At 48.9% G+C, this 16,568-nt stretch overlaps 1 protein-coding gene across 2 annotated transcripts in view; it reads right to left on the bottom strand.

Annotated features, from left to right (window-relative positions):
- Positions 1 to 16,568, bottom strand: part of NUP153 (nucleoporin 153) — a 190,841-nt gene that overhangs the window by 38,764 nt on the left and 135,509 nt on the right. For both annotated transcript variants that reach the window (XM_088475837.1, XM_088475836.1), the window contains 2 exons: positions 10,285 to 10,482; positions 8,062 to 8,817 (listed from right to left, as the gene is read on the bottom strand). In XM_088475837.1, coding sequence (XP_088331963.1) covers positions 8,062 to 8,817; positions 10,285 to 10,482 — 954 coding nt within the window. The remainder of the gene's footprint in view (positions 1 to 8,061; positions 8,818 to 10,284; positions 10,483 to 16,568) is intronic.

Genomic DNA, 16,568 nt, shown 5'->3' on the forward strand with positions numbered 1-16,568 from the left:
GCCATGAGGTCGATCTCTGGAAGACCCCACCTGTCTACCAGCAGTTGAAAAACGTCCGGGTGCAGGGACCATTCCCCCGGATGAACGTCCTGGCGACTAAGAAAGTCCGCCTCCCAATTTAACACTCCCGAGATGAAGACCGCTGATATGGCCGGAAGATTGCGCTCCGCCCAAACCAGGATCCGAGAAACCTCTACGAGAGCCGCCCGACTGCGAGTTCCTCCTTGCCCGTTTATGTAGGCCACAGTGGTAGCGTTGTCCGACTGGACCTGCACCGGGTGACCCTGGAGAAACCGATGTGCCTGCTGGAGAGCATTGAAGACCGCACGGAGTTCCAAGATATTTATTGGAAGCTCCGCTTCTGTCGGCGTCCACCTGCCCTGGAACAAGTGTGGACCCGAAACTGCTCCCCAGCCCCGAAGACAGGCGTCCGTTGTCAACAGGACCCAATTTGGAACCCAGAACGGACGTCCCTTGTTGAGGTGGTTCGTCTGTAACCACCACGCAAGGGACAGGCGAACCTCCGGGGTGATCACAATCGTCTGGGACTTCAGAGACTGAGGCAGCCCGTTCCACTTGGACAGGATCAGGTGCTGCAGAAGTCTGGAGTGAAACTGGGCGTATTCCACCATGTCGAACACCGACACCATGGAGCCCCGTAACCTCATCGCCGAGTGTAGGGACACCCGGCGGCTGTGCAGACAATTGCGCACCCTTGACTGTAAAGCAGAGATCTTGTCCTCCGTCACGAAGATCCTTTGCTGTCCCGAGTCCAATAAGGCTCCAAGATGCAGAATCCTCCGAGACGGGATTAGAGTGGACTTCTGCCAGTTGATTAGCCAGCCGTGCCGTTGCAGCAGTGCAATGGTCAGGTCCAAGTGGCGTAACAGGAGCTCTGGAGATCCTGCCACCAATAACAGGTCGTCCAAGTACGGCAACATGCGGACTCCCTGCAGCTGCAGAGAAGCCGCCATGACCGCCATCACCTTGGTGAAAACACGTGGTGCTGTCGCCAGGCCAAAAGGTAACGCCTGAAACTGGAAGTGGTCGCTGCGGATTGCAAACCTGAGGAGCTGTTGATGGCGCAAAAGAATAGGGACATGCAGGTAAGCGTCCTGTATGTCCAATGACACCATGTAGTCCCCAGGTTCCAGCACCAGAATGATGGACCGTAGGGTCTCCATCCGAAACTTCGGGACCCGCAAAGACTTGTTGAGTGCTTTGAGGTTGAGAATCGGACGATACGACCCATTGGGTTTCTGTACCAAAAATAGATTTGAATAAAAACCCTGGCCCCTCTGGGAGAATGGAACAGGCACTATAACACCAGCCTGGAGCATAGTGTGCAATACCTTCCGCAGCTCCGTAGCCTTGTTGCGGTCTGATGGTAGACCCGTGGTGAAGAATCGAGCGGGGGGTCTGTGCCGGAAGGAGAGGGCGTATCCGTGGGAAACCACCTCCAGAACCCAACTGTCTGTCGTAGTGGCCGACCAACACTGGGCGAACTGCAGCAGGCGGCCTCCCACCCTGGGATCCCCCAAAGGGAGGCCCGGACCGTCAGGCCGCAGGCTTGTCATCTGGCTTGGGGGCCGGACGTCTGGTACTCCATGCCTGCTTCCAGGGCTTGGCCGATTTCTTAGGACGAGCCTGTCGAGGAAACGACTGTGGTTTGGGCCTGCCCTGGGCCCTAGATGACCGAAAGGACGATGGTCCAGAACCAGAAGGAGCAGCGGCCGACGGGAGACAAACCGATTTGGCTGCCGCCAGCGTGGCCACAATCTTATCCAGATCCGGACCGAAGAGAACTTCTCCGGTAAACGTTAACGCCTCCAGACCCTTTTTGGAATCTGCATCCGCCTTCCAGGATCGCAGCCACAAGGTGCGACGAGCAGCCACCGCTGCTGAAGAAATTCTTGACACCAGAGTACTAATGTCTAGGGCCGCCTCGTTGATATAAGTGGCCGAATCACGGAGATTACCAATCAACTCCGCCTGTTCGGCCGGACAGTCGGAATCAAAAGAAGCCTCTAATGAATCCGCCCAGCGCTCCATCTCTCTGGCAACCCAGCAAATGGCCATAGCCATTCGTGCTGCCACCCCCCGCAAGGGAATAAGCGGACTTCAGGCAGATCTCCACCTTGCGGTCCGTAGCATCCTTAAGGGAGGACATAGATGGCATCGGCAAAGTGGCACTACGGACAAGACGGGTCACGTGAGAATCCACCTGTGGAGGGGATTCCCACTTTGCAAAATAATTATCCGCGAACGGATAAGCCACCGCCAGGCGTCTCTGCGGCTGGTATCTTTTGCCAGGCTGTTTCCACGCCTCCTCTAAATGGTCCACCAACTGACCCGAAAGAGGAAAAACTGTGGCATCGCCCTTCACATCTTTGAAAAAGGCATACTTAGATTTAGCCGCTGGGGGAACTTCGTCCTCAATCACCAAGGCTGTGCGGACCGCCCGAATAAGTCCAGGAATATATACTTTGGACTTAGCATCAGCGTCCTTAGTATGGAGAGGTTCCTGATCGTAAGGATCCAGAATCTCCCCATCAACAGACGTCCCCTCGTCATCTTCATAAGGAGCCGACAGACGCCACCGGCCGTTTATGCGGCCGCATCACAGAACCCCCTTGCAACACATCCGACAAGTGCTGTACAGAACTCGTCAGGGAGTTAACCCACGCTGGCTCCTGAGAAACCGGGAGCGGGGAAATAGGGAGACTGTGGGGTACCACCAATTGTCGTGGGAAACCCTGCATGGGTGACGACACCATTGACTGCTGGGATAAACTCATCGGAGTAAACGCGGGCTGCGGAGCTAACTGGCCCACTAAAGCTGTTAAAGCCTGAGCGAAACAAGCCCAGGGCGGCTCCTGTACCGATGCTGTAACCGTAAGAGGCCGCGCCATGGACAAACACTGCCGGCAAAGGCCCTCCGCGCTACCCTCCCCCTCCGCTAACGGTACTCTACACGTAGTACACTGTAGGCGGAGGGGAAAATCACTTTCGGACATGATGGCACCACGTATGTGACCTCTCTCACCAATTATAACTTAAATAGGCGAGAGACCACCCTGCAGCACCGCACCCCAAGGGCTTAGCAGAAAGAACAGGGACAGTAATAAAGCTGACAGTTTAGAGAAAAGTTACAGGCAGCAGCGCTAGCACAGTCACATACAATGCAAAGAAAATCAATTCCTGCACTAACAGCGCTGATCACTCAACTACGCAGACACAGGGCCTGGTAGGACACAGCGCTGCATACACAGACCTGACCACAGCAGAGGAGAGGTATGCGGGGGGAACCAGACCACGATGCTTCCGTCCAGCGCTTCCAGCAGCGTTCACCATGCGTTCTGGAGAAGTTGGCCGCCGAGGAGCAGAGAGGAGGCTGGCCTGGGGGAGGAGCGCTGCCACAGGACCAGTCGGCAGCGTGCAGAGAGGGCTGTGTGCAGCGGGGGAGGCGCCGGCTGTGAGACAGGGAAGGCGCGCTCCCCTGGCATGCATTTAACCCCTGGGACGCCGCGGCGCTACCGCTTTGCTGCGGTCCGCTGTCCCAGGGGGTAGTGGAAAGCGCAGGTTGGTCGCCTGGCTCCACGCTGCAGCCAGTCCCCAGGGAGCCCCCTGTCTGGGGACTTAGGACCATGTGCCCAGCGGGGACCCACCGCGGGACCCCGCTGCTTACCTTTGTCCCCCTTGGATCCGGCCATGGTCCGGAACATCTGGGGTCACCGCTAGCTGTGACCCCAGATGCTCACCAGCATCCCCGGATCGGTACCGGCGGGGGTGTAGGGAAGACAGCATGGACGTCAGGACTGACTGTCCATGCTGTACATCCAGATGTGCAGCCACAGCTGCACTGAAGAAAGCTTCAGGAGCCCTTCTAGCCCCCACTCCGACAGGTGCACCCGACTCCGGCCGAGCACCAAACTAAACTGAGGTGCCTTGGCTCGGGGGCGGGGTATAGGAGGGGGACCCTAGTGCATCCTGGGAGGCTGAAAAGCTTAACTCTATGGTGCCCAGCGACTGACGTCACACCTATACCCCAAGGTATCCTGTGGATACCCTATGGACCCTGAAGTAGAAAAGAGGAAGCTACAAGCAATAATGATAATAAACTGAAATTTGACAGGCACAAACAGCGCCCGCTGACCTGTGGTGCCCTGTGCGATGGCACCGGCCGCACTACCCTAGCTACGGCCCTGATCTTACATGAGCACGGTATCTGTTCACAGTGCAGGGAGAGCCTGGAACAACCCAGCATCTACAGGAGGAGTGCTGGCACCCCCCAGACTGATGGAAAGAGGGTCGGCCAATGAGGCCACACGTCCTCCCCAAGAGACCACGTCCCTTTTCTGGCCTGCACAGGTGTACTCTCCTTGGTGATCAATGTACACCATTTAGGTTTGTTTTAATCCTAGATTTATGGATATTGGAAGAAAAAGAATGGAGGATTCTCTAGTTTAAACTGCCAGTAGTCAGGCAATAGGTACATTTGGACACCTGCTATGGGAACGTCCAATAGCAAACAGAGTTTGAACTGTTGTACTGGCAAGGCTGGTGTTTTCATCCCTTTGTCACCCACTTGAGTAACTGTGTTGTCAAAGGATAAAAAAGTGGACATCACAGTATTTGCCAAATCTACTTACGTTAGGCCAAAATTATTAGAGCAAGGTTATGGGATTACCAAGAAAGGTTATTGTACCTTTATCATAATTTACATGGAACATACATATGATGATAGGGCTTGACAAATTTTTCTAAAATCTAGGAGCCAGGATGAAAGTGTAGGAGCCAGACCACCGTCCCCCCAAATAAAATTACAGGAGTGAGGAGCACAGCTCTGTTATGCAACTGTTATACACACTATACTAGACCACAAAATGGTCACAGTTGAATGGACACAATAAAATGGAGGCTCCCTCACTGCGCTGCACAGCTCCCATGCGCCACCCCCGACCCTCCAGTAATAAATGACAACATTTCACATAAAACAATGGTGCCTGCCTGCGCCCCCCCCCCCCCCAGCCTCCCACCCCTCGTGGTCACACCACTATCCCTCTGAAGCCGCTTCGCAATCCCTGGCAAGGCATAGACCCTACTACCGGAGAGCGCTTTACAGCCGGAGATAGGGGACAGCAGACAGCCGGGACGTACAGGAGGACCAGCGTAGACTGAGACAGACAGCAGGGATCAGAGCAGGCCGGGATGGAGAAGAGTCGTCAACGCAGGCTGGGACACAGGCACAGCAGTCACCGCAGGCGGCACTCAACACATGCACTCCTACTCCTGTGCATGATATGAACACCGCAAGCCTATTGGCATGAATCTCCGCCAGAGCTAATGAGGATCTGCTTCCTCCTTTACTGCAAAATCTAGTAGCAAAATCTGGTAGCCATGGCGACCTGGCCCCTGGGATTTGTCGAGCCCTGTATTATGAAGTGCTTTATATAGAATATTTATTGATTCACATCAGACCATGCCCAGTTGGGATTACAGTCTATATATTACACAAGGCTTGCATAATAGTCTGACAGTAGACATACATCATATTGTGTTTTGCATGTACTTTAAATCCTAGAGATTACATATTGTTGCTGTTATTCTGATTGCTAAGAGACTGGTTGTTTTTGATTTAGTAACATTTTTGCATTTTAAATAGTTAGTCCAATTGGATGCACAAGTCAGTATGATGAAAAAAATTGAGACCTGTAACTTTAGTTAGCATATGCACAGTTGAGGTTCTCCTTGCCAATTTAAAATTTGTAGGACACATTACATCAGGGGTCTTCAACCCGTTGCCAGCAGGGCTCTGTCGGGTGGCCCGCCGACTGGGGGGAGCTGTTCCCCGCGGCCAGTCAACAGGCTCCATTTTGCAGGTGCCCGCTGAGATTTTATTACCAGGTGGCGCCCGGCTCCCTACCTGCACCACCAGCCGGAGGCTGGAGCTCGCTACCGAGCTCCGGCTTCCGCAGTGTGTGCAGTTAACTATGTGAGAGACGTCATGACGTGTCTCCCATAGTTCAGAAAGAAGAGTAGCCGGGCAGACCGGAGGCAGCAAATACGGGAGCGGGGTTTAAGGTAAGTAGTAATTTTTTTTTTTGTAAGCGGCTTCACTACTGGGGGGCACTATTACTAGGGTGCATTTCTATTAGGGGCACTAGTACTAGGTGCATTACTATTGGGGGCATTACTATTAGGTGCATTACTACTGGGGGCACTACCACTACTGGGGACACTGAAAAAGGAGCATTACCACTGTGGGCTCCACATAAGGGTCAGCACTACTGGAGGCACTGAATAAGGGGTACTAAGACTACTGGTAGCACTACATAAAAGGCATTACCACTGTGGGCACTGCACTACCACTACTGGGGGCACGGCAAATGGGGCACTATCACTACTGAGGGCACAGCACAAGGGGCACCACTGCTAGGGACACTACATAAGGGGCACTACCACTACTGGGGCACTGCATAAAGGGCACCACTACAGCGGGCATTGTTTAAGGGGCACTACTACTGTGGGCATTGTGTAAAAGGGGCACTGCTGGGTGTCATACACTGTGTAAAAGGTTGAAGAGCCCTGCATTACATCATGCATACTCTACAACCCAGAGCCACATTCACATACTAGCGTTCCCGCTAGGCTGTTTTAGCGGGGCGCGGCGCCCTGCCCTCCTTCTGGAGTGCAAAAAGCACCCTGCCCTCCAGGAGGAGGGCAAAAAGCACCCTGCCCTCACAGCCTGCGGGTGCCGTTCTCATCCGCGGGACGTAGTGTCCCCCGGGTGGAGAAACATGCGGTGACCCGAACACCGCCGGAGAATAGACGCCGGGCGCATGCGCCCGGCATCTATTCTCCCTTTTTGCAGCGCTTGGGGGCTGCCCAGCATGTCCGTAAGCGCCGGGCACGCCCCCAAGTATGACGAAAAGGGGACGCGTCTTATAGACACGCCCCCTTTTCATGACCACAACCCCTTTTCGGGAGCGCGCACAAGGTTGCCCTCTCTAGCTCCGGCGCCCTGCCTGCCGCCGGAGCTAGAGTGAACACTACAGAGATAATGGTCACTATATATGTTGTATGTACAATGCAATTCAGCACTCAACAGTATAACATACTACACACTGCTACAAACCCCCGACTGTATGCATAATCTGCATTCCTGATTTATAGTGACTAGATAAATTAAATCCAAGGTACTTCCCAAGGAGCAATCTAAGCATTTGTCAGGTCCAAGAGACCCCTGCTGCAGATCCGAAAAACCTCCTGTGCAGGTTTAAAGGTACAAATAATAATAAATGATAATCATCTGCGCTGGGTATCTATGTAGAAATTGTATATCATCTAACATATATTATAGAGCCATATTATCAGGTCACACAATATCCAAAATTACTAAACAGTAAAATACACAGTGTTAACCGTAATCTAAAACTTATTTACTGTTTAGTAATTTTGGATATTAAATGTGTGACCTCATAATATGGCTCTAATAATATATATGTTAGATATCCTAACTTATAGTACCCTATTAAATTCTGTGGCTCAAGTGTGGTGTTCTTTTAATGGCAACTGGGAGACACTAGGGGCCTGATTCAGAGGCGCTCGCTGTTTGCGAGCGCTCGCTCTGAATCAGGGCGTGTTTTTTTTTTTGTTTGTTTCGGTCTCCAGGCTCTGAGTGATGTCAGTAGGGCCACCCACAAACTGCAGGCGTTCCTAAGGGAACGCCTGTGTTTGTGCAGCCACCCCCCCCTCCACGCCTACAAAACAGGGCGAGCTGTCAATCAACAGTGACAGCCGCCCCGTCTTGTAGTGAGCCCCGGAGCTGCCGTCGCTCACTGGGGCTCGCACATGCGCACGCCGGAGGCGGCGGATACGCCGTGGGGGGGAACATCGACCCGCTTGTGAGCGCTATGCGCTCACGAGCGGGTCTGAAACAGGCCCTAGGTCCATGTATAGACGCATTCATCATGGCATCATCTAAACAAACACCAGCAAAAAGGCACTGAACAGAAATGCATGTGCTCTTTATTCAAGTCAACAGAAGTTAAAGTTTACCTGCTGCTTTGGGAAGAAGGCCAAAAGTAAAAACTGGTTTTGTCGTCTGGTCTGTTTCCTTCTTGTCTGCAGCATTAGGCACACCAAAAGTAAATGAGGCAGATGCTGAAGGATCAGCTTTGCCAAATACAAACTTCTTTGTTTCCTCTCCTTCATTTTTAGATCCAAAAACGTTGGTTCCAGTCGTTGTAGAGTCAGTTTTCTCATCATTTTTTCCAAAACCCAAGGCTGTGGCCTTCTCCGATTGTTCCGCTTTACCGAACGTGAAACCGCCTACAACTGGAGTTTCATTTTTCTTGTCATCCGGCTCCTTTAAACCAAAAGATGCTGTCAAGCTGGATTTTTCTTTGGCTAACTGAACTAGTAAATTAGTACTTTCAGAGTTCTCTGCCTTTGGGGCTGTACTAGAGACTGTTCCAAAAGTGAAGTCACTTGTCAATGGTTTAACAGTGCTATCCTTTTCTGTTGGAGCAGTGCTATTAAAGCCAAATTTAAAAGTTGTTGAAACTGGATTGTTAGTAGCAATCACTGAACCAAATGTCAATCCTGTGCCTTTCTTCTCATCTGCCGACTTGGTAGACTCTATACCAAATTTGATTTCTCCCGGAAATTTAGGGAAAGAAAATCCACCTGCATTTAAATTTGAAGAGCCTGTGGAGGAACTTGATTTAAGTTCTCCAGGGTTGGTTGAGGATGGCAATCCAAATATAATAGTTGGAAGTGTAGAATCAGTAGCAGTGGATGGTAGCAAAAATTCTATGAAGAGAAAAACCGTATAAATGGTAAACGCACATTCATTCAGTAAAAACAGAAAAAGTTCAGCAAAACATATCAATCAACATGCATTCTAGGGCAAAAGTGCATCTACCACTTCATGGGAAAAACAGTTTCACATTTTATAAAGTTACACTAGAATAGGGGTGGGCAATAAGCGGCCCCATCCCAGAATGCCCTGCCATAGTTTTGCTATTTGGCCATGCTAAAAATGTTGCAATGCATGCCCTGGGATTTGTAGTTCAACAAGAGCTGGAGGGCCACTTATTGCCCACCCCTACACTAGATGGTGTATTTAATTTTTAGGATGTTATTAAATACATAAATTTCCTTAGTTAAGGCAAGGGAGCATTTGCCTTAGTGACCAGCCTCTGCACAGCTTTGCCAAGTATGAAAGCCCCTGACTACTATGGCAAATGCTGACCCATTAGGGCCATATTCAATTTGGCTGCGAAAAGTCAGAAATTATCGCCGATGACGTCATTTTTGCATGTTTGAATCATCCCCGTATTCAATTTCAAAGACTTTTTCGCCGGTGCAAAAAGTCTTGGTGAAAAACGTTATCTCAGTTTTTTTTTTTATGTTTTACATGGCGAAAAAAAGTGCAGAATTGGGGTTTAGGGGTGCAGGCTTAAATGAAAAAGCCTACACCCCTGGGAATACCCCCTAAAAATTAAGTGTCAAAAAAAGTTTATAAAAAAAAAAAAATAGGGACAACCAAAAAATAATGTATTTAATTATGGGGTTAAAAAAATAAAAAATTAAAATGGGGAACACGTTTTTAAAATAGCAAAATTAATTCAGGGGGGTTCCCAAGTATGCGGCAGGTGTTTCAAAGAATGCAGGTGGTAGCGCCAGGTGTATTTTTGAAGAATTTTCAAAATGCACTTTAGGGACTTAAAAATATGCTTACCCCCATTTTCATGTACCCCAAATTTGATAATTTTTATAAAAACAACTATTCCTAATTGCTATTCTTCACCACTTCTTCATAGCCGCAAATATGCACCTGCAGCGGCTATTACAAACCCCGATTTCCTTCAGCAGGCACAAATGGAGGTACCCATAGTGATCCCCATTTCTGGACATCTTTAAGGGGGTCCCAGGCACATTTCCCAAAAATTCCCGTTTGTTTTTTTAGAAGATCCAATGTCGCCGGGTCCCGTTTTCGCTCCTTTTAAATTGAATACGGGGACAAAGCGGGCACGCGCCCGATACTTTATCCCCACTCTAATCTCCAATTTGGAGCGAAAAGTCCAGCACGGACTTTTCGCTCCTATTGAATATGGCCCTCTGAGTATATTACTCCTGTTGCACCAAAATAACATCTTAAGTGTGAGGTAAACACAAAAGAAAAAACAATCCACTATAACAAACCATACCAAATATAAAAGTTACTTTTTTTTTTTTTTTTTTTAGGGACAGTGATCAATCTCTTGGAACTCCCACCTGTTGGCTCAGCTTTAGTGCCCGGTTTGACAGTCAGGCAGGATACACATTTTACAGCTTCGCCTTTATTTTGTACCAGGCAAACTTCACAATTCCAGCTTCCAGCAGGCGGCTTGAATTTATCTAGCAAACTAAGTTGTCCTTGAGTGCCAGGTGAAGAGGCTGGAAGGGAAGTAGTCTTCACAGGAGCAGACATTCCTTAGAAAAGAAGAAAAAAATGTAAACTCCATCAAATGCAATCATTTAGGTCAAGCAATGAAATATAAAGGGCTGTTAAAATTAACGTATGCCTTCTTCGAGCACTCTGGAATGAGTTCTAACCCTGGTAATAGAGAAAAATCAACCAACAAGTACTTCAGGAGGATGCACTAGCCATTTAATGAAAAAAAAAAAAAATGACAAATTCTATCACCAAGTGGTGACGTGGCAATACAAATCACTGTAAGAGGAGTATTCAATTAGTCGCACCACGTCGGAGCTATTCAATTAGCATGGATTACCCCGCAATCAAGTCCCCCACAGTCGGACTGAACATCGGCTCATGGAGTTAAAGTCTGTGGCAAAAACACCAAATCAGTCTCACGCTCGGTGAAAAACCACTGATTCCGAAGTTAATGCGGAACCAGTGTTAACGCACATGAGCCCTTCCCCGCGACGCAGGGATTTTGGACGTCAATTATTTGCGGGGTAAACCCTGCGGCTAATTGAATACCCCCCTAAGTGTGCTACAATTGTTCAATATGTACTCCACTGTGATCAACAGCATTCTCTAAAGCAGAATGTAACATACGCATGTATATGCTGCCTTTCAGATCTGACATAATCAGAGACACAGTAGTTCCTGTTCTTCTATACACAAGATTTTGTTCCTTACCTGATAAATCTGTTTCCCTGATGCAATGAGGGACACTGGAAAACCATGGGAATACCTTGTGCTGGAGGAATCTGGGTACTAAAGTTAACTTTGAGATCACTTAGGTTCCTCCTCACCTATATCTTGCCCTTGGCAGGCAGTTTGCACTAGCAAAAGCCCAAAAGACCAGAGGAGAGAGGAAGAGCAGAACAAAACAGGCATACAAATCCAGACTTGTGTTTGCTTGTGGGTTGTTTGGGTTGTGCCACGCTAACGTCAGCTAAGTCGGGAGCAAACAGGAGGACGACCAGTGTCCCCATAGCATCAAATGTGTTATGGTAAGAACTTACCTTTGTTAACGCTCTCTTCGAAGTTCATAGGGTCTACAAGAAGACCTTGGGGTGTAGGTGATGGATCTGGATTCCAGGATTTCAGCTCCTAGGATGCACACGGTCACACTCTCCCTATAGCCCGCCCCCGAGCAAGAGGCACCACAGCTCGTAATAAGCCAAAGGCCGGAGGAGGATAAGAGAGAAGGAAGACTGGTACACTCAAGAATCACATTCTCACAAAGAAGGAGACGGAAAACCGGTGACCAGCAACATAGCCCATATGAAGCCAGGTGCGTCATAGCGGGTGCCCTGTGGATACTATGGACTTCGAAGAAAGAGTTAAAGGTAAGTTCTTACCATAAAACTAATTTTCTTCTTCAGGGTCCATAGGCTCTACAGGGAGACCTTGGGGATATCCCAAAGCAGTCCTTTTAAATTTGGGGACGCTCCTGCGCAGAGAGGAGAATCCGGCGCCCAAAAGGAAGCATCCTGAGAGGCACAGGTATCAAAGGCATAGAACCTCAGAAAAGTCTTGACAGAAGACCAGGTGGCCGCCTTACACAGCTGAACAGCCAAGGCGATACGACGAGCTGCTCATGAGGGACCCGCAGACAGAGTGGAATTAGCATTAACAAAAGCTGAAACAGGAAGGACTGCCTGCGTGAAGGCCTATGGGATAGTCATACAAAGCCATCTAGCCAATGTTTGTTTATTGGCTGGCCATCCTTTCTTGTGAAATCCATAGAGCACATACAAGGAGTCCGACTTTCGGAGGGAACTGGTAAGGTCCACATAAATCCTGAGGGCATCCAAAGAGGCCACACCTGTCGAAAGGTCCGGTGATTGAAAGGCCGGGACTATAATTTCCTCATTAACATGGAAACTAGAAACACCTTTAGGAAGGAACCTAGGGACAGTTCGAAGCACGGCAATGACCTGGTGAAATATCAAAAAAGGGAAGTGACAGGAGGGCGCCCTCAACTCTGACACTCTCCTGGCAGAAGCAATCACAAGAAGAAAAAAAAAAAAAGTCTTAGGTGTTAACCACTTGCGATCCACCGAATCTAGTGGTTCAAATGGAGAACCCTGGAGGGCCCGAAGAACTACCGCCAAAACCCAAAAAGCCACTGGGGGGACAAAGGGAGGTTGAACCCGGAGGACACCCTGGAGGTAGGTGTGGATATCCGGTAGCGGAGCAAGTCTACGTTGGAACCATACTGATAGAGCAGAGACATGCACTTTCAATGAGGCCAGGCGGAGACAGAGGTCCAGTCCAGGACTCTGGAAATCCAAAACACCTGAGAGTCGTAATCTCTGGACACCAATGGAGATATGTATGCCGCACTCTGTGGTAGATCCTAGCCAAAGCTGGCTTACGCGCTCTAAGCATCGTCTTGATAACAGAGCGAGAGAATCCTTTTTACCTTAGGAGGGATGTCTCAAGAGCCACGCCGTCAAAGACAGGCTCTCCAAGTCCAGGTAAAAGGCAAGGACCCAGAGATAACAGGTCCGGACGCTGAGGCAACGGGAACGGAGTGTCGATAGAGAGACTCTGAAGATCTGAGTACCAATGATTTCTGGGCCAAGCTGGAGCCACCAGCAGGACTGTGCCTCTGTCTTTTTTGAACATCCGAAGTACTCGAGGAAGAAGGGAGACTGGAGGAAACAGGAACGCAAACAGGAAGGTCCACTTCACTGACAGAGCGTTCAACAAGAATGCCTCGGCATCTCTTGTTCTAGACCCGTACACTGGTAACTTGTGATTGTGTCGGGAGGCCATGAGGTCCACCTCTGGCAGGCCGCATTTGTCCACTAGGAGTTGAAACATGTCGTGACGGCTGAGGAAGTCCGCTTCCCAATTTTGAACTCCCGGAATGAACACCAAAATGGCTGGGAGGTAACACATTGTCCATGTCAGAATGCGTGACACTTCTGTCATTGCTGCCCGACTTCAAGTGCCTCCTTGATGGTGGATGTAAGCCACCGTGGTGACATTGTCGGACTGAACCTGCACGGGTTTTCCGTGAAGTATGTGCTTGGCCAGCTTGAGTGCCCTGTACGCAGCCCAAAGTTCCAATATGTTGATTGGAAGGGATGTTTTGACTGCTGTCCAACGACCCTGAAAAGAGTGCGGACTGGTCACTGCGCCCCAGCCCCGGAGACTGGCGTCCGTTGTTAGGAGTACCCAGTCCGGGGTCCAAAAGGGGCGGCCCTTGGTTAGATGTGAAGTCAGTAGCCACCAAGACAAACACACCTTCAGAGAGAGCACCATTGTCTGAGCTTTGATCCGGTGGGGTAACCCGTTCCACCTGGAGAAGATCAGCCCCTGTAGAGGCGTGGAATGAAACTGGGCATATTCCACCATGTCGAAGGTGGACACACCATGGATCCCAGAACTTGCATCGCTGAGTGGACTGATACCCAGCGACTGTTGAGGTATCTGCAACCTCGTAGTTGTAATGTGGAGATCTTTTGAAGTCAGAAAGATTCTCTGCTGTTGAGAATCCAGAAGGGCTCCCAGATGAACCATCCTCTGTGAGGGGGATCAAAGAGGACCTTTTCCAATTAATTAACCACCCGTGCGCCTGTAGAAAAGCATTTGTCAGTTGTAGGTGGTGGCGAAGCACTTCTGGAGAACGCGCTAACAGGAGGTCGTCCAGGTATGGTAGTAGCCGGATACCTTGACTCTGTCGATGGGCTGCCATGATAGCCATAACTTTGGTACACACTCTTGGAGCTGTGGAGAGGCAAAAGGGAAGCGCCAGAAACTGGAAACGTTGCTGTAGTATAGCAAACCAGAGAGAACGCTGGTGAGGGCGTTATAGGAACATGTAGGTATGCATCCTGAATATCCAGCGATATCATAAAATCCCTAGGTTCCATAGCTAGTATGATGGAACGTAGGGTTTCCATCCTGAACCTGGGCACCCTGAGGAATTTGTTCAGGGATTTGAGTTTGAGGATAGGCCGATGAGACCCTCTCGGGATTCTGCACCAGAAAGAGTAGAGCAACAAGCAGTCCCTCGCTGGGATAGTGGTTTAGAAGAGTCCAAGAAAAATAACCAATGTTGGTATACCAAAAAAGCAGGTAGTGACAAAAAGGGTACCCCTCCTGTCCTCAATCACACCCGAGGGGTACCCTACTGTCACCAGTCAGAAATATATATTTTGTTTGGAGTGCCAGACTCACCGTTCACATACATTAAAACTAGTGATAGGTGCCATTGTAACGATTTGATCAATGTTGTTCACTTCACTTAAATGTAGAGCCCTACTCCCAGCCAGTGACAATAAGCAGCAGAGTGGAGTGAGCTAACCAGGGTCGACCTCTACATGCTACTTGTTTGAGGTAAAAGTGGAGGATTGTGAAAAATGAGTTCTATGCAGGCAGGGAAGAGCAGGGAGGTGTACATGCATCAGTTCTGGGTTTCTCTCCATAGACTTCATCTGTTTTAAAAGGAAGCAGTAAGAGGGTTTCCTTACAAACTGAATTAACTGGCCTGAGTATTATGACATAACAGGCTGTTTTTTTGAAATCTGTATATTTTAGTGTTTAAAAATATAAAATTTTTATTAAATTTAAATTTGTTCTTGTATTAAATAATCTATAAAGAAGGTGTATATACAGTGCATCCAGAAAGTATTCACAGCGCGTCACTTTTTCCACATTTTGTTATGTTACAGCCTTATCCCAAAATGGAATAAACTCATTTTTGCCCTCAAAATTCTACACACAATATCCCATATTGACCACGTGTAAAGTTGTTTTGAGATTTTTGCAAATTTAATAAAAAAAACCTAACAAAACATTAAGAATTCACATGTACATAAGTATTCACGGCCTTTGCCATGAAGCTCAAAATTGAGCTCAGGTGCATCCTGTTTCCACTGATCATCCTTGAGATGTTCCTACAGCTTAATTTGAGTCCACCTGTGGTAAATTCAGTTGATTGGACATGATTTTGAAAAGGCATACACCTGTCTATATATAAGGGCCCACACTTGACAGTGCATGTCAGAGCACAAACAAGCATGAAGTCCAAGGAATTGTCTGTAGACCTCCGATACAGGATTGTCTTAAGACACAAATATGGGGAAGGGTACAGAAAAATATCTGCTGCTTTGAAGGTCCCAATGAGCACAGTGGCCTCCATCACCCGTAAATGGAAGAAGTTCAGAACCACCAGGACTCTTCCTAGAGTTGGCCGACCGTCTAAACTGAGCGATCGGGGGAGAAGGGCCCTAGTCAGGGACGTGACCAAGAACACGATAGTCACTCTGTCAGAGCTACAGCATTCCTCTGTGGAGAGAGAAGAACCTTCCAGGAGGACAACCATCTCTGCAGCAATCCACCAATCAAGCCTATATAGTAGAGTGGCCAGACGGAAGGCACTCCTTAGTAAAAAGCACATGGCAGCCCGCCTGGAGTTTGCCAAAATACACCTGAAGGACTCTCAGACCATGATGAGACAAAGATAGAACTCTTTGGCGTGAATGCCAGGCATTATGTTTGGAGGAAACCAGGCACCGCTCATCGCCAGGCCAATACCATCCCTACAGTGAAGCATGGTGGTGGCAGCATCATGCTGTGGGGACATTTTTCAGCGGCAGGAACTGGGATACTAGTCAGGATAGAGGGAAAGATGAATGCAGCAATGTACAGAGACATCCTGGATGAAAACCTACTCCAGAGCACTCGACCTCAGACTGGGGTGATTGTTTATCTTTCAGCAGGACAACGACCCTAAGCACACAGCCAAGATATCAAAGGAGTGGCTTCAGGACAACTCTGTGAATGTCCTTGAGTGGCCCAGCCAGAGCCCAGACTTGAATCCAATTGACCTTCTCTGGAGAGATCTGAAAAAGGCTGTGCACCGACGCTTCCCATCCAACCTGATGGAGCTTGAGAGGTGCTGCAAAGAGGAATGGGCGAAACTGCCCAAAGATAGGTGTGCCAAGCTTGTGGAATCATATTCAAAAAGAATTGAGGCTGTAATTGCTGCCAAAGGTGAATCAACAAAGTATTGAGCAAAGGTTGTGAATACTTATGTACATGTGATTTTCGTTTTTAAATTAAATTTGCAAAAATCGCTAAGTAA

Source organism: Taudactylus pleione, unplaced genomic scaffold (genome assembly GCF_031769625.1).
Source record: "Taudactylus pleione unplaced genomic scaffold, aTauple2 ptg000179l, whole genome shotgun sequence".
In the NCBI taxonomy this organism is placed as follows: Eukaryota; Metazoa; Chordata; class Amphibia; order Anura; family Myobatrachidae; genus Taudactylus; species Taudactylus pleione.